Source organism: Thunnus maccoyii, chromosome 12 (assembly GCF_910596095.1).
Source record: "Thunnus maccoyii chromosome 12, fThuMac1.1, whole genome shotgun sequence".
Classification (NCBI taxonomy): Eukaryota; Metazoa; Chordata; class Actinopteri; order Scombriformes; family Scombridae; genus Thunnus; species Thunnus maccoyii.
In genome coordinates, this window is record NC_056544.1 from 8,754,997 (window position 1) to 8,773,425 (window position 18,429).

The 18,429-nt window shown below is 37.4% G+C and overlaps 1 protein-coding gene across 1 annotated transcript; it reads right to left on the reverse strand.

Annotated features, from left to right (window-relative positions):
• Positions 1-734: 734 nt before the first annotated feature.
• On the reverse strand, positions 735-17,496 carry LOC121909480 (transferrin receptor protein 1-like). The gene is made up of 18 exons (XM_042430030.1): positions 17,405-17,496; positions 11,451-11,500; positions 9,158-9,395; positions 8,480-8,651; positions 8,074-8,299; positions 7,802-7,924; positions 7,564-7,659; positions 7,180-7,319; positions 6,850-7,001; positions 6,630-6,749; positions 6,353-6,438; positions 6,176-6,239; positions 4,630-4,697; positions 4,430-4,497; positions 4,226-4,319; positions 3,852-4,073; positions 3,432-3,590; positions 735-3,046 (listed from the first exon to the last, which is right to left on the reverse strand). Exons 2-18 carry the CDS (start codon positions 11,481-11,483, stop codon positions 2,804-2,806), a joined length of 2,304 nt encoding a protein of 767 aa, XP_042285964.1. The 5' UTR covers positions 11,484-11,500; positions 17,405-17,496; the 3' UTR covers positions 735-2,803.
• Between the last annotated feature and the right edge of the window lie 933 nt (positions 17,497-18,429).

Sequence of the window (18,429 nt, forward strand, 5' to 3'; positions counted from 1 at the left end):
CACTCAAAGGAACGTGTCACTAATAAAAAGTATTTAGATTTATAATCTATGAACAATGTTCTAAAGGACGCAGACAGTATGAAGAGTGCAATGAGATCCTCAGCAAATTAATAAATTATGAATAAGTTTTTTTTCTGCTGTTTCACCCAAAAGCAATCAAAACATGAGCCCCAAGAGGCACAATTACTACACTACTAGTCACTTCATATTTAAATCCAAAACTACACTTCATAAGTGATCATTCATTTCTGAAAGAATACAGATGACAGTTGCAAACTATTATCTCTACTATTTAGATATATTTAGTTTATTTTGTCTCCATCATCTGGTCAAAGATTGTCACAACAACTATATTTCATATCCTGTATTGTGCAGTCACCTCCGTCTCAAGAGGGTCTTCACAGACTGTCCTGCAATCACTGAATAATATTTTAATTATTGACATGAATTATTTACATGTCTATCAGCTTGTATAAACCAAAGACTTTTACAACAGTAAGTATACAAAGTAGAAGACATATTTTTAGAATCATGTGCCAAAATAGAACATGAATTTCAGTGTGTACAGGGCCATTGTTCAGGACATGCTACCAGACTTTTGAAGCTTTATTTATAACCTACAGTCATGCAATCCTGAAGGAAGTTTTAAAAGTGGACACTGCAGATAAAGCAAGTGATAAAGCAGTTTTATCCAAATGATCATTCAAAGACTCAACAGTTGTGAGGTGATTGTTTATTGTAGCAACAAACACGTAAAGCAAAGGAAACTTGTATACAGTTTGAAGGGGGAAAGAAATATACATCCATATTTTCAACAATAATTTTGGAACACATTTATCCATGTTAACAGAATTTGAAAGCCCTCCCAAATAAAGACCAATTGTGTCTGCATTCTCATAGAAGAGTTTCTTTTTTAGCGGTTGCTCAGTAATTTGCCAATTTCAGAAATGCAACTTCCAGCACATGTCTCATTACAGCCCAGCAGATCAGCATAATCACTCAGACTATAAATGGTTAGGTTTATTATAATTTAGGTTTTTCTACTGAGGGATAACATTAGCAACAGTGAGACCAGATTTACTAAAAAAAAAAGGGGTTACCTAATCATCTACTGTCACATACATTTGTTCTTTCAGGTTTCACTATTTTCATTATCCTTCTTTCATTCTCATCTAAAATGTGTCGTAGCATGACAGGCTTTTACACCAGTAACTTGATTCTACCAGGCAACAGGAAAAAGAAAGAAATACAGAAGTGTCAAAACTAAACAAAAACAAGCCAAATATACATCCTCAAAAGCCTCAATATACTGAATGAAGAAACTCGGCTCTATAATGCAGTGATGAAACAAAAGGCACATTTAAATCTCTTTAAAAACAATGAATGAACACATCAAAATAGAAGATAGAATGTACTTTCACACTGGATCATTAAAAACAAAATCCCACATTGCAGATTGCTGATCTTTTATGGAACACACCACTGTTATCACAGTGGTCCCAAACACATTTCTATCATGTTCTCTTGGAAGCAAAAAAGACCTTCCATAGCAGTTCAATATGCAGCCCAAAGAAAAGATTTGATTTAAAAATGAGAAAAAACTACAGAAATCCAGAAGAGAAGACAGACACGCAGATCCTTCAACTTAATAAACGCATGGAAATGTTTTTTCACAAAAGATTAAGTTGAAAATCACTCTTTCAGATCTCAAGATGATGCGCAAGATGATGCATTGTGTAGCAATGTATTGTATATTTACACATTATGGGAAACACTGTCCCCGATAATAAAAACATCCACCCCTACAGTGAAATATGGAGGGCACTGCCTCCGATACGGATACACACTGGTAGGCAAAAACTACCTTCTTCTTTTTCACATTATGGAAGACACTGCTCCCGATAATGTTGTCAGGATGAGAAGTGTGCATGTACCAAGGGACCGGTACTGACCAACAGCCTGAGTTGTTCAGTGAATATTGTCATAGGTTTGATATGCGAGTTGGCCTTGCCTTAAAGACCAATCCAGTGTCAGTTAAGTAGACAAAAATATGACCTCAGTTGTTGAAGCTCTTGTGTGTTCGGTACCGACCGTCGGTCAACATGTTCACTTCTTTAAGCAGATGCTGCTTTTGTCATTTCGACAGTATAACTGTCATAATTATGGAAGGCACTGCTCCCGATAATTATACATTTCTTATGAAAAGGCAATAAAAAAACTATTTATAGTGAACCCTGCCACTGATAAATTACACAATACATAGACGTACGATTTCTGTTTCAGTGCCACGTAGTTGAAGAAACTTCTGTGTGTTAAGGCTGAAGGCTTAATTAAGTATTATCATTAATGTTATACTGATACTGTGCTGAATAAGCATCACTTTCACTACATTCAACCCATTCATGGGGTAACACTTCTTTGCATATATCCACCACATAACATAACAACATATCCAAGATGTGGTATTTAAGTACCACATGTTACAATTCTTAAAGATTTTTTCTTTCCATGTATTGATCTGCTACCGAAACTTCTGTGTGTTAAGGCTGAAGGCTTAATTAAGTAATATCATTAATGTTTGGCTTTTTGGAGAATTTCAGTCAGAAGTGAGATGAGGCAGCTTTTAACTAAAGTGTTGAAATTTATGGAAGAGAGGTGACCGGATGGTGACTTTTATAATTTCCTGAATCAAGTGCAGCCAATTTGAAAAGCTGTGTAACTGCGACTTTTGTTAATGATAACAGCTTGTTGGTTTTCATACTGTGGTAATTGGATCAAACCATTAACAATGGTGTGAGGATTTTTAGATTTCATTATCCAGAGACCAGATGTCCCCTGCTAATGAGTTGGCACAGCCCTGAATGGTCCAGGTCGCCAGGGCAAACTGGTTCCGGAGCAGGTCGGCCTCAGCCTCAGGGTTGTCATTCCTGAGGGCTTCAAGGTGGTTGAGCAGCCCCTGGAGTGTGTGCGGGCCAGAGCCAAGCAGGATGTGGCGGAAAGGACTATCTCTGGGGGACACATACTGTGACAGGAAGTTCCTTTCCACCTACAGAAATGAGGGGAGGAGCACAGGATAAATACGGGTTTCGTAAAAGTCATTGGAATACTGTTTTGTATGATGCTTAACATTAATGTTTTTATTTTCCTTATTACCTTGAGTCTAAGGAACATAACCTTTGAACTAAAAATGTCCTATTCTCTTGTTGCCTCTCTCCACTGGTACGTCAAGAGGTGCAGGCCATTTTTAATTTTTACAGCCAGAAACACCATTCTGAATGCTTCTGATGAGCCAATATAAGTAGACTTTTTTTCTAAATACAAGTTTGTCAGTTCAATAAATAATACAATTTCCTTTTTTAAAAGCAAGAGCGTACAGCCCATAAAACTGATCATTCATTTCATCTAAAGGATGTGTGCTCTACAGGTCTTACCGTCATGATGCGGTCATTGATGATGCGGCACATCTCGATGTCCTCCAGGTCGATGTTCAAGATGTCTGCTGCCAGGTTGCGAGAGGCACGGCTGTAGGAGCCAGAGGCTGAGATCAACCACTGCACTGTCAGAGTCTTGGGCAGCAGATGGGGCTGCAACTGGAAACACAGAAGATTCACAGGGGTGATTTAGGGTTCACCACAAGATTCACGTGCATCTTCTGGATATATTTGAGTAAGCAGCAATTAGACAAAAAGTGGTGACGAAATTAATCATAGGGCATTAAAAAACAGGTAAATCTGGTACTTTACAAAGCTTGAATTTCAACCAGGAGTTAAAAATCTCTAACACTAACTAACTGCTGAGCCAACTGTTGGGAAATTCAATACAAATCTCCAGGATCACAACTGGACACCTACCCTCTGAACATTCTTGAGTTTTGCGTTGATCTGAGCCACACGAGTACGTATCATCTTGTCATACTTTGTCACATCCATCCTCAGCAGATGGTCATGGACCAGCCTCAGTGCCATATGACCTGCAAACCGGGCCGCAATTTCAGCCAACTGAGGAACTTGGCCAGACGTGGCCGAGTTCAACTTCTCCCGGGTATCCAGCAATGTGCCAAAGTACGGGTACTCCTGAGAAGGCAAATCAAGATGTGTTGAGGATTAGAGTTAGGAAAGGATTACTCAGACTTTGATCAAATAGCACAATGTACAAGGTTGTCCTGGATTATGAGTTTCTGCTTCAAAAAGATGTATTTTACTGATAGTACAGTGAGCTAACTTACTGAATTCCCAGAGGTGAACCCAAATGAGACAGAGGGAATGCCAGAAAAGGCAAGGAAAGGATACGCAGCATTTTCCAACTTCAGAGGCTCCATCCTGAAAAACAAACACATGCAAAATGCAGAGTTAGCTTTGCTCTGTAGTTGTGAATGTGATACTAGTGAGAGAAGCGTGGATGTCATGGAGATGTATAAACACCAACTTACACATTCGACTCCCAGTTGCCTTTTCCATATTGAGAACGGAGAGACACATCACTGCTTGGGCTTTTCACCTACAAAGAAGACAGTTGTGTTTGTACATTATATCCTAACATTTTCAAAAATTCACAAAGAAATTGATGAATGAAATGAATTAATATGCATTCAACTAAACTAAACTAAAAGTCTACTTTCTGTGGATTTACCTCTGTCAGAGCATTTGCGATTACACTGTACATCAAAGGACTGGCCGCTACTTTAAACCCATTCCGACCTGGAAAAGGAGACTTAAATTCAGTCATTCTGAAAATCACTCATGGTAGTCTAAAACAAACCTGATTAATATCACAACTTTCATATCACTCAGAGATCATTTAGGTAATATGCCAATTTTTATACAGTATATAGAGTTATATTTAAGATTCAGCATGGAACAGCAGCCCTCCTTTAAGACACTTTGTTAAACTCATGGACAGCACGTCCAGGAAAACAAGGAGAGTAGGGGTGTGCCCGAATGCAAATACATTATTCGGCAAAACACAAATAGTGTTGTTTTTTTTTGTTTTTTTTACAAATATTTATTTCGTACACATATTTAAAAAACTGTTTGTTTTCGGGAAGCGAAAAAAAAACATGTCAAATACCAGCACGCAGGTTGGTTACATTGCTATCTCAGTCTCTCTCCTCTGCTCCACTGTTACATCTTTCAGCAGGTCTCAACTAGGGGAGTCACATCCACCTGCTACATAACGCATATTTCCTAATTTGGACATCACTCCCGGAGTTTGGGGTGTTCCCCAGAGATAAAGCTGAGCTACTGACACAAGCGAAGTGCTCCCAAGGGACTCTCCATAATCCGTTGTCCCCTTCTCCTTTCCACAAAGTCAGGTTGTAAAAAATAAGCAATAAATGAAAAGTGCAAAGCAATAATCACCTTTGGAGTTCTTCCCTACATGTTACATGGTGTGCTGTCTCTGTGTTATGGGTGCATAAATAGGTAGAGGTCTGTCTGCAATGAGGTGATGAGTAAGGTTTTAGCTCAATAGTCAGGGCAGTTGTCGATGATCTGGGAGACTCCAGTTCGAGACCCAGTGTGGGGACCTCCTTCGTAAGGTAGTTAATTCATGAACACTTATTTTAACACTTTAATTTTCTAAAATTAAAAGTGTAATAAAAACAAAAACAGGATTTTCAAGCCTATTTCCACTTTGATTCAATACAAATACTGGGCTCTCTGCACATCCCTAAAGGATAGTTGACAGAGGTAACTGTATGGTCCCATGTAGGTAGAGCAAATTTGTACAATCAGCTTTTTCTGAGAGAGTACTCTACCTAGGGAAATGCAATATAGCATATAGCATTTTTTAAATCAAATTTAAAATATGGTTATACTCAGATATGTGTTCATAAAGGACATATTTTTATTAACTCTGACTTGTTTTTTATACCGTCTCATTATATTGTTTGTTATTGATTGTTGGGACAGAGTTGTGATACATTTTCTCCAGTTTTTTCCTCTTAATTCTGTTATGTATTAACTGCCTTACCCATTGGTCAATATTAAGTTGAGTTGAGACTATGGGTACAAATTAGCTATTGAGCTAACCCAGTGAATGTCAGTGTTGATTAATGTGCACTGTCCCCTATAAATAAATAAATGGTCATATTGTGCATGTAGGGGGGAGAATCTGGACTTTAGTAATAAAACTTGAGACAAAGGTCAAAGATGTTTCTAACAATGACAGTAAATACCTGTTACAACACGATCCAGGTTGATGTAGGAAAAGGCTTTCATGCTCAGAGAAGACAGATAACCCTGGATATACAAAAGATAAGATTACGAACACCAATCAGCATCATTACTGTGTTAAAACTGATGATCAAAAAAAAAATGCTGAGCCTTAAGTACAAAAATCATGTCATTCTCACCTCCAACCACTCAGTGGCGCCCACACTCCCATATTCTCCAGCACTCCAGCTAGCAAACACAATGCTCCTCCTTGGCTTGAATCCATCTGTCAAGGCAGTAACAAATGTATATTAACAAAAATATAACAGAAAATGTTTGACATGACTTGAAAAGGCATATCCAATGACTTTCTTCAGGTCCTCCATGGCAGATATAAGGTAAGATGTGATATGAAGTGTGCATCAACTCCTTAAATATATATAATAAACTAAAGACCAGCAGTCTCCTGTGACTTACCGTTCTTCACCATGTCTGAGATGGAACGAGCCAGCTCAACAAGGACACTGGTTCCGACGGTTGATGTAGCAAAACCTGGACCCCATGCATCCCTCTGGGCACCAATAACCACATATCGATCTAAGATAGAAACACAATGACACAACATGTCATTCACATTCTTTTAAGTACACTGTGTGGCTGATCATAGTACATTTGTTGAATGAACATATCATTGTACCTGCATCCACAAACCCTTTGATGACCCCAAAGACATTATTTATCTTTTTCTCAGCAAGAACGTTGTTGACCTCCACAGTAATGACATCATTCTCATCTCCCAGTTTGGTGACACCTCCCCATTCTTGTGGCACACTCTGACCCCCCAGATTCCTGTGAGATGCAGACAACAAACATTTACTCTATGTAATCTATGACAGAGTCAACTGTAGAAGACAATCACAGAGCGAGGAAAGAGGAATATCTGAAGCTGATAGACAAGGTACTGCACTTATTGTGATCTTTTTTTAGTGAATTGTTTCAGATGGTCTGTAGCGTACACAAGACTTACATCAGAATGCTGTTAGCCATACGTGTGGTGATGGTCTGAGCCAAGATTTTTGGCAGGCCTGAAGACTGGACAGGAGGAAACTGGGTGTGGTTGAAGGAGGGGAAGCCAGGGGTGTAGGGATCCCCTGAACCCAAGTGGACCTTTGGGAGACAGAACAGACAGAGAAATCATCATACAGTACAAGTAGGTTTTACCTCTTTGACAGTTACATGTTTAATGTTTTTGTTCCAGACTAATCTCAGGATTTTCCCAGCAACATGTAGCCAAACGTTTAGGCTGAACTAAAAAACACACAATTTATACAATGATTTCTACACTCTGTTCTCTTTCTCTACTCCTATTAGAAATCAAATATTCCTGCTGATAAGAACTGTCCACACTCACATGTCCAAAGAGCTGAGTGGTGTCTCCGATAGAGTAATCAGCAAGGTCTGCATAGATCAACACAGCAGAAGCATTCATTTTGGCAGCATTGGCTACCTGTAAACACAAAGGAAAATGCTAATGGAAAAATAATGACACAAAAGCATGTACTTTACAGGGACTAAAGAAAAAGGGAAAGACAGGGAAAAAAGTTTACAGGGATATTATTTTTACTTAGTTCTTACTGAAAAGCACCCACCTTTTCTGCAAAGCTGATCTTACCAGCTCTGACCAGCATCACCCTGCCATTAAGGTTGATGTTCCTGTCCTGCAGCAACCTGAAGTCACTTTCCTGTCCATAGTATGCATACAGGATGGCACCCTGGACCAAAACAAAAAGAAAAAGGTGTTTACCCCATTGTTTTTTGTTACTGTTAACAGAATGAATGAATTGCACATTAAATTGATCAAAATCATTTTACTGCATTTTTCTCTTTCCTGATTATTTTCATATTTGGATTATTGACTTACCGTTACTTTTCCATTGGTGCTATAGGACAGGAATCCATCTAGCCGCTCCTCTTGCCCGTTCTTGAAAACAAGTTTGTTGAATCTGGAAGCTGGGGGGTCCTGCACCTTAATATAGTGCTCGTCGATCCAGGTGTTCATGTTATACTCCTTAAACCTCTTGTGCACCTTTTCCCCCAGATCTTCATCACCTGGAGAACCAGCCCGGTGGTTGACACTGGAAAATTCACTGGGATAGGAGGAAATAAAACATGAGCAGAAAAGAAAATGGAGGCAAGAAAACAGGAGAAAATGATTCACTTTTTAAAATGCAGTGCCAATGAAGAAGTTAGCAAGAACAGTTATTGTGGGAGAGGCTAACGTTGTCTCACAGCAGATTCCACAGGCAGTGTGTGGAGTTTACATTTACCTGAAGGCAGTTTCGAAGTTGGATGCACTCAATTTTTGAGCGAGGAGCTTTTTGACATCATCCCAGTCCATGAGGGGGGCAGCACCTGTCTCGTGGGCAACAGCTTCTTCAAAAGGGAGCACGGAGGCTGCACAGTCCTTCTTCCGCTGGATGAGGGAGCCAATCATGTATGCTGGAAGTAGCAATGGTTTAAAATGAACAATGACAAAGAGGAAGAGGGCAAAGAGCCAAGGACAGACTAAAGGCATCAAATTACAGCCTAAACCACACAGTCAGCATTTTGAAATTCTATACCACCAACTGACAATGACAGTACTGTAAATTATGTTTACCTTACACCACCCAAGAAACTCTTTCCACTCATACCCAGTAAAACACATTTTATTTAATCAACTACTAAATGCCAAAGCCTGAAAGCTACAGATAGATGTTTGTATTAGTCTCTCGGTGTTGCTCAAGAGAGACATAAAAAGCAGATTTGGTGACAATGCCCTACACGAGCCTTAAAGTTTAGTTTTAAGTCAGAAGTTTGATAAAAAATTCAATTTTGGGGCCAGTTTCTCTTTCTGAGTCATAGATTAAAATGTAGTGGCCCTAAGACTGATCCATGGGGTTCTCCACAAGTTATTTTAAATGCAAACTTAAAAGCAGCTGCTCCAGTCAACTATCCCCTCTTACCAATGATGAAGATGAGGAGGGTGGTGGCTGCCATGAAGCAGAGGTTCTTGGGTGTGCGTCCAAGTTTTTGAGCCACGTAGGGTTTGCGGTTGGCGTTGTGACTGAGGTGGGCCCCCACGCCATTTTCCCCAGCCTCCTCATCCATGTCTGATGACAGCTTCATCTCCACCTGGCTGTTATCCCCTTCCATGTTCTGGGTCAAGTTGAAACGTGTGTAGGAGTGTGGCTCCCCATTAAACTATAATGACAGAGCAATGCAGGGATGAGGAGAAAATTTGGTCTCATTTAACTAGGAACACATACAAAGCAGATAATGTTAATTGTTAATGGAACCTATGATTCCAGGGCATGAGCTAGAATCTATTACCAAGAGTGGTTTGTACAGTTTTTGGTACCCCTTTCAAAAAAGCCATAATTTACACCAGGTTTATGAGTTGTAACTAACTGCTTTATTTATGTTAATACATCCTTAATTAATGCTTATTTGATCTGTAATAAGTCATTAATAGCTTTGAGGATACTATATGTTGTTCCTATATCTACCTCCAGTATTAGTTCCTTTTATTTTAGCTAGCTCTGAAATTCATCAGGAAGACCCCTCTCAATGGACCATTCAGTCACCTACCATCTGAAAAAAAAGAGCCTTAGAATGACCAGATGACTACCCAAAACATAGCAGTTTGCTTATATCTTATTAACAGTTACATTTAGGCTTCCTTTATTGCATAAAAAATATACAGCATTTGTGGGAAACTGCAGGCATTACCCTTTATTGTTGGTTGACTAAGAAATTTCAACAGTCTATAGAACATGTACAGTAATTTAAGCAAACCTGTATTTTTTAAACCAAAAAAGTTCAGTATCTATTTCGTTTCAGTTTCAAGATCGCCCACTTTTTCTAGCTCTCATTTTTTTCCATTATCATTTAACAAATAAGCACATATAAACGTATCCTCCAGTGTGTGTATTGCTCTAAAGTTCTATGATTTAAAGCTCAATGATTGTACTTTTTGACAAACCATGTTTAGGTTTTCGGGTCTACAAACATGGCAAAAGCACAAGCTTATGTGCCAATAAGAACTCAAAAATATCTCCCCAATACATAACATGCATAAATATAGAATGTCAAACAAGTGTACAACAAAATACACTTACATTAGTTTCCTTTCAAGAGCTAAAACCAACAGATGACAGATGACTTTAAAGTGAGAATGATGCAAGAACTCTTACCAGGAGGATCTGCCGAGAGGAAATGGGAAACTACTCCCTGTTTCCATTAAAGTTTACATATTAATTAAAATAAAAAGTCATTTTATAATTGTGATAAAAGTATACAAATATATTTGCTGCTTAATAGAAAATCAAATATAAATAAAAATTTAAATAATATTTATTTTGCAATTTGTGTTTAAAGTCTGCCCCACCTACTTACAGAAAAACAGGAGGTAGTTCTCCATTAGTGGAACTGACTGTGTGGTACTCATTTTCAGTTTCCCACCTTCTGTTGTTTCCCTCAGATATCAAAGATTGATTTTGTTTTTACAGCTGTTTGACATTCTATATTGATGCATGTCATTTATTTCATGGATATGTTGAATATCCATCTTGGCACATGATTGTTGTGTTGTTTTTCTTGGCATTTACATTGACTGATGTGTACTTTGCTATCAGCTCATGATTAGCTATTAGTTCAATGGATCTATAATAAGTTACAAAGAAAATGTGAATTTGACTTATACATACCTGATTATACTGCAACAATTTTATTTCCAGTTAGGCAGATTTACTGTAATTATTCTGCCTTTCTCAATAGTGCAAAAGTGTGCTCAATTTTGACAAAATGCTTCACTGATAAAACAGCTGTAGGTTTCCATATTTCTTATTTAAGGCTTATTACTGATCTATAAAGAATTAATGATTTGTTAAATTTATTTATTCTGATACAGTTAATGTATTTAAATGATTAAAAGCAGTGAGTTATAAACCCTTTAGAAAAACATGCCTTATTAGAAAGTGGTGCAGATTTTTTCTAACTTGTAATTCTTGCTGTGTTCTACTACGTACTTCAATGTAAGTACTTTTAAATAATTAGTCAACATCAACTGCACTGAAAATACTTCTCTGAGTCCCAAATAATTATTCAGCATTGTGTTGAGGAAAAGCAGTAAGTATTTGTTCCCAACAGTCATTTCAGAGGGTGTAACAATAACATCCCATTATGGAGAGGATAATTCCTTAAAGACAGGTTTGTTCTTTTAGCCTTTAAAGTTATAATACTGATAACAATACTCACAATTTTCGATATTGTTGACCTAGCTTGATCCATTGCTGCTTCACAGGAATCTAAAAAAGCAAAGCAAACAAGAAAAGTCAGACTTTTAGTATGCTTATCAGAACAGTCATCTTTCAAGTCTACAATGGATGAATGTTTTATATTCAAGAATCACAGGTGGAATATTACTTTATTTATTTAATCTACTTTATTTATTTATTTTTAGGCAGATTTATTTTAACTATTCTGTCTTTCTCAACATTGCAACAGTGTGCTCAGTTTTGATTATATGTTTTACTAATAAAACAGCTGTAGGTTTCCATTTTCTTATTTAAAGCGTATTCAGGGATTAAAGCAAAAAAAAAAAAATCTTTTGACTGATTTTTTTTTTTTCAAGCTGTAGCCAATTCATATTCCCCATCTGCAATTTGTAAACATGTTACAGGTTACATTACTTGACGCCTGCTAAACAAAAAACACAATATATAAAATTATGAGATTTCAGCACCACTACATACATAAATATGTGCTCTAATGCAGCCATCAAGTTTAAATACTCTAGACTAATAATATTTTAAGGGCAGAAGATGCTTTTGAACAGCTTTTCTACTGCCAGTTTTCTTTTTTGCAAAGCTTGTCTCAATTTTTACTCTTTCAAATAATCAACCATCTACATAATTTTTCAGTACATACATTTTTATTTTTCTTATTAATTATTATTATACACAAGATTAAGGGAAGACAACACACCTGAAATTGCTATATTTATTCTGACTTATTTCATGAGTTTGCCTAATTTGCATAATTGCATGACTGAAAAATAAAGGTTATAATATAGAAATATATGATATGTGGGTATGTTTCATTATGATAGAAGCACACAATGTATGTTGTCCCCATCTGTGGTGCCTGGCCGTAATCCACACCCATGTTTAGGCCTCTTACTTTTTAATCAGATTGAGTTACAGATTTTTTGGTGACCACCAGTAAGGGACGCACAAACTATAAAACAAACACACCTCTGATCTGCTCACTGTATGGTGTTGATGAATTCTGAAGCAGGCCCGGCTTTAGACAACAGGAGGCCCTAAGCAAGATTTTTTGGGGGGCCCTCCTCAAGCCAAAATGATACTTTCTGCATCTGTGAGTAGGCCTACGTGAGGCTCTGCTTGGGTCCGCACAATGTAAATTTTGTGATCATACGTTGTACCTGTGGGCTCTGTGTGGACATCCGCATACCTCCAATTTGTCGTAGTCATGGATGTATAAAGAGAACTGGATACAGGGTTAGGTTTAGGGTTATACTGGACTTTGAAGCAAATTTGACACAGCAGCCAAACCATGTAATTACAACGTCATGTGATGCACACTGGCCCAAAAAGCCTTTTTTCCCATAGACTTACATTGTGAAAGAGATGTCTGTAAATCAGCAGATATTTTTTTTTAGCATCACAACCTCTGTGAAATGACTCATTTCACTATCACTAACTAACACTAACACTAATTTGATCTATTCAGTCTGATCACATTTCGCCCACTCAAGTTAGCCAGAAGGTTAAACCAGAAGTTAGCCATCTCAGCCGGTGGAAGCCTCTAGTAAGCATACTCCATGGACACATGCAACCCACAGGGCGTGCGCAGTGTGTTTTTTTCCAGTATTTCTTTACAGCGGGAAGTGGCTTTTTTGGCTTCATGCGCCACTGAGCAACTTTCATAGGAATGAACAAGGCCCTGCCTCCAATGCCATATCTAGTTCTCTTTATACATCCATGGTTGTAGTCATCGATGTATTATAAGAGCTGGATACCGGACCAAAAATGACGCCCATTCAGTCCAATAAGAATTGCTCGGCTGACGCATACGCCAAAAAAAGTTTCTGGCTTCCAGGTTTGCTTCCTCATTGTGCAGCCGACTGAATATGTGCAGTTGTGTTTCCCACGTGGGCCCTGCCCACAAGTTCCTTGGCCCATCAGCTTTACATTGTGGTGACGTCACAGATCTTTAAATCGCTTTTCTGGGCTCAATGAAAGTTTTACAAATATAAAACCTCCATGGGTCAAAAATTTATAATAGAAAGAGCAATAATTGACCTTGTTGGCAGTTCAGGGTGTCCTGACAACAATTTTACCAACATCTCTTTTACAATGGTGGTCTATAGGGAAAATGCTTTTTGGGCTGCAGGGGGGATTTTTCGCTGCAATACTGCAAGTGACCACTGGGAAAAATTGGCTGCAAGGCTGAGTGGTGGCACTGCATCCAGCTCTTATAAAGCTGAAATTATAGTAGCCGCGTCCGCGAGGGCCCGCTAGGGATCTTGTTGTGTCCGCGCAGACCTGTCCACACCAGTCCGCACGGTCACAACGTTGTGTTCCTGTAGACAGTAATCTACTGTGCATGTGTGGAATGCATTCTCCGAGTGGACCCCAGAAGGTAGTATAAACACATCAACTACCTGTCCATGGTGTCCGCAGCTGTCTATGTGCGTGTCCGTTTGGGAGTATAATGAAGCTTTAATACATCCATGGTTGTAGTCCACATGGCCACTACACTAGAAAGGCTACTTATACTTCTACTCAAGCGGACTCCAGAAAGTAGTATTTAAAGCTTTTGACAAGCTTGAACACCTCTTTAATTTACAGTCACTACAATATATTGGTTTTGGTAAAAAAAAAAAAAAAAAAATATATATATATATATATATATATATATATATATATATATATATATATATATATATATATATATATATATATTAATATTGTTTCAATGTTGTACAAAGAAATAACAAGTGCTGTCTTTCTTCAGTCGGGGACTACTAGAAGGTTTGATGTTAAGAGAAGGATACGCCAAGGAGACCCAATTAATCCTCTTTTTATACTGGCAGCTGAGTTAATAGCACTGCATATTAAAAATAATGAAAGTATAAAACCATTAAATGTTAAATGAAATGGGCAGTTCCTTGATAATTGCACAATTAGCAGATGATGCAATGTTATTTTTAAAGGATTCTGACCAAATACTTAATGCTTTAAAGGCTGTGTCTATTTTTCAGATGCCTCAGGGTTGTGTTTAAATATAAAAGCGTGAGATCTTGGCGATAACACACAAACTTTAATTTATGATATTCCAGTCAAAAATGAAGAATATTAGGTAATAACAATCAGTAAAAAATCTTATTGACATGGAGAGCTCTAATATTCAAGCTGTTTTGCAAATATAAACAATTCCAAAAAAATTTTAATAGCTGGCTACAATGGAAAATTTCAATTTTTAGAAGAACAGAGATGGATGGGATTTCAAGATTAATTTACCCAGCATATTCTTTAGCTGTACCAGACAGGTGTATTAAGTATCAAATTCATTATAATTTTATTTGGAATAATATGAAATACTTGATTCAAAAAGGTGATATGGTAAAATCAGTAGAAGAAAGGGGTATGGATGTAATTGATTTTGAGGTGATGAATGGTGCAATTAAATTAAAATGTTTGCAGACTTTTTTGAACGTTGTCTATGGTTTAGTTTACTGTCTTATATTTTTCAGATGGTAGAAGGAATTAATTTTCTTTTAAGATGTGATTTTGATCCCTTAAAATTGCCTTTTAAATGATCAAATTATCATATACAGGTATTACTATATTAGAAAATGCTTTATGAGTGTAACTTCACTCCACATAATGCTACAATTTGGAATAACAGGTGTATTTTACACAAGGGAAATCTTTATTTTATAAAGCTTGGATAGAAAAAAGGAATATTGGCTATAGTGCATTTAATGGATGAAGATGGTAATATTTTGAATCCGATTTTAAAATAAAATTTAATTTGGATTGCTTGTATAAACAATATTCTACCTGCATCTGCTACTCTATTTATTGACAATTACAATTTTTTAGATAGTAAATGTAAAATCAAACTTTTGAGATCATAATTACAAAAGAATCTTTTCTTCTCCCTGTTAAAAGAAAAGTGCTATCTCAAAGATTTTCAAGGACAGACACTATCAAAGTTAGAACTAGATATTTGTCATTTCCTTTATTACCTAAAATGAAGTAAGTTAATTTCAAAATGATTAACAATATTTATCCATGCAGAGAATTCTTAAGGTTAAGGTTTAATTTAGATAATAACACATGTACATTTTGTCAAGAAGATACTGAATCTCAGGAACATCTTTTCTACACCTGTACTATTGTCAAGACTTTGTTGGGACATAATGCATGAATGGTTACTTACAAAGACTGTAATACCTGTTTTTTAATATCATATTGTTAAGTTTGGTGTTTTTATGCAAAACAAAGATGTTGAATTTATGTGTGTTAATATCTTGATTATGGGTAAATTTTGCCTACACAGATATAGATTTTTTAAAATTGCTCCAAGTTTTGTCGCATTTAAAAATGACTTGAAAATTTTCTGTCAGTCCTTAAAAAACTGGAAAATAGAAGTACCTTAAGACTTCTTAAGCTATATATTGATTAACCCCCCTTAAAGTTAATTTAATTTATATTTAGGTATTTATTATTTGTATTTGTTTTTATTTTGTTTTTGTTTTCCTTTTGTTGAATATGTTGTGGAATTATTGTTAAGTGTTTTTAACAATGATTGCTTCTATTAATTTGACAATGTTTAATAAAGCAGGGGAAAATTTCTCTCTGCTTTGCATAGCCAATGCAAACAAACTTGCACTGCAGCTTCGTGAGTCTCAGAGACACCAATAAGATGGGGCCCACGTTTGGAGACAGTGTGACTCAGTTTCCCCGCCCCACTATCATAGACTGTATGCCCACCATGCTGGGGGCCCTGCACGCGATTAGTTCGCTTCTGCGTCAGGCCAGCTCTGCCCTGAAGCATGAAGTTGTGAAAATTCACAACTTGTTTTTTGGCGGATGTCCAGTTTAGCTATCTGAGGCTCATGCTAACGCTACACCAGCATGTTGAACAGAAACAGGTGCTCAGTTAATGCAGGCTGAGAGCTGAGTGTCAGACAGCAACATGCTTCCAACAGAATCAAAACAAAAGTGATGAACTGTATAAGTGACACTCCCTGCTCTGAGCATATATGCATTTTACCGGTGGTAGTAAATAAGGTTGGAGCGACATTTGTACGTCTATTGCAGCTGAACAGCTGTTTTCAATAGCTGGACTAACATTAGCTACAGTGAACACACATCACTCAATCATGTAGATCAGTTCTGCAGACAAACCAGTCAGACTGAAATCCACTGTGGGGAGATTGGAGTGACATGTTTTACATACATTGTAACACTATAACACCCACTGCACCTACAAATTATATATATTCATTTTAAAATACAAAATGTGCAATACATTTCACTCACTACCCTATTTCAGAACAGGCTGTATATAGCTACTATAACCACCTACTATACAGTATGTGTAACGTCATTTTACCATTTACCATTACCTATGTTCGACACAAAGTAAGAGTGGGCTACATTAGGAGTTAAAACACATTTCCAGCCGTATTGAGAAGACAAACCTGTGACAAAATGAATCTGTTCATTGATAAGACAGATCGCATACAGACACAGTCTGAAATGATAAATTAAATAACAAATAATGACTTAATTTAAAATTACTGAGCCCCATCTGTCACTATTCAACAACTGGCCCGACAAAATCCAAAGTATTACACAGAACAAACAGCTGCACAACTTCCAACTTCATTAGAGGACATTAATTAGATCAGACTAAATGCGTTGGACAGATCTAACAATTAAGTAACATTTAGCCAAATAAAAATAGCCTCAGCCTTCAACAATAAATAACCGTAACGTTATCTTATAAATCAGAATCAGAATCAGCTTTATTGGCCAAGTATGTCTACACATACAAGCAATTTGACTCCGGTTTAGTGATTCTCAGTGTAGTTACACAGAATAACAAGACAACAATCTTCAGAAATATACAAAGAATGATTGAACATTCAGCAACAATAATACGAATCTTACCTTATCTTGTTATTCCGTGATGTGGGACTCTGATGTTTGATCTGTCACTCGCAACTATGAGCTGAAATTGGGCGATACTCTGTGTTTAGATACTTTCTTTACGCTCTGTATCGTGCGCACGCACGCTGTAAACAGTCTCATTGGCTCGCGTGTGTGTGTGTGTGTGTGACTATAGATATAGAAACGTTCATCTATGAGTGAGACAATCTGTGAAGAACATATGGTTGGATGCAGTTGTCAGTGTTTTTTTTTTTTTTTGTTGTTGCACCATCTAAGTCCACAAACGAGATAGAGAATTAATGGGAAGTTTTCTCTCTCAAACACCATTGGCGCCCCACTTTACCCTCCTCCCACATTCTTCTTAAGTCGCGAATCTCTGTACCCCTTCAATTGCCCCTATATTGCAACACCTTATATGTTCATGTCAACAGCAACAGTGAACACAGCAGCTGAAAGCGTGGTGCCAAAGCTTCGGGTCCGTCCTGTAGGTCCTGTGGGCTGCCACTGCTTAAGCTCTGAATGATTTTAGCTGAGCCCGGCAAATTTCTGTTCTTCAAAACTGGTATTTTAATGTAACAGAATGGAACTTACCGTGGAGCGACACGGGGAGTGACAGAATGTGATAGGCTACTGCACATAACAAGATGCATACAGGTCATATATGTATTACAGGCAGTATAAAGTTCCTGTTTAGAGTTAACTGACCGGTTTTCAGTGTTTCAGGCTTTTATCCACATTTCAGCGCAGAGACTGGTCCACAAAACTGCAGAGAGCACAAAAGCCTCAAATTGCATGTCTTTTAATTAGCAGAGGTGCGCACACAGAGCTCTCCACAATCACAACCAACTTCCATGTATTTTGCATATTTTACTTCCCTAGTATTTCACATCTATAACATAATCTACTGAAATGTCCATCAAAATAGGCTACAGATATTAATGTGACTCGGGCAGGTCTGAAACGTGTTAAATTAATGTCTGAATCCTAAAACAATGTTGTTCAGGTGTCACTGAATGAAATCCTGG

Excerpts from the sequence above, each read along its gene's own strand:
- LOC121909480 (XM_042430030.1), bottom strand. The coding sequence starts at position 11,483 with ATGGATCAAGCTAGGTCAACAATATCGAAAATT. Across the intron at positions 3,591-3,851 it reads AACTCAAGAATGTTCAGAGG|TTGCAGCCCCATCTGCTGCC; the intron begins GTAGGTGTCCAG and ends CTGTGTTTCCAG. Across the intron at positions 3,047-3,431 it reads TCAATGACCGCATCATGACG|GTGGAAAGGAACTTCCTGTC; the intron begins GTAAGACCTGTA and ends TCATTTCTGTAG.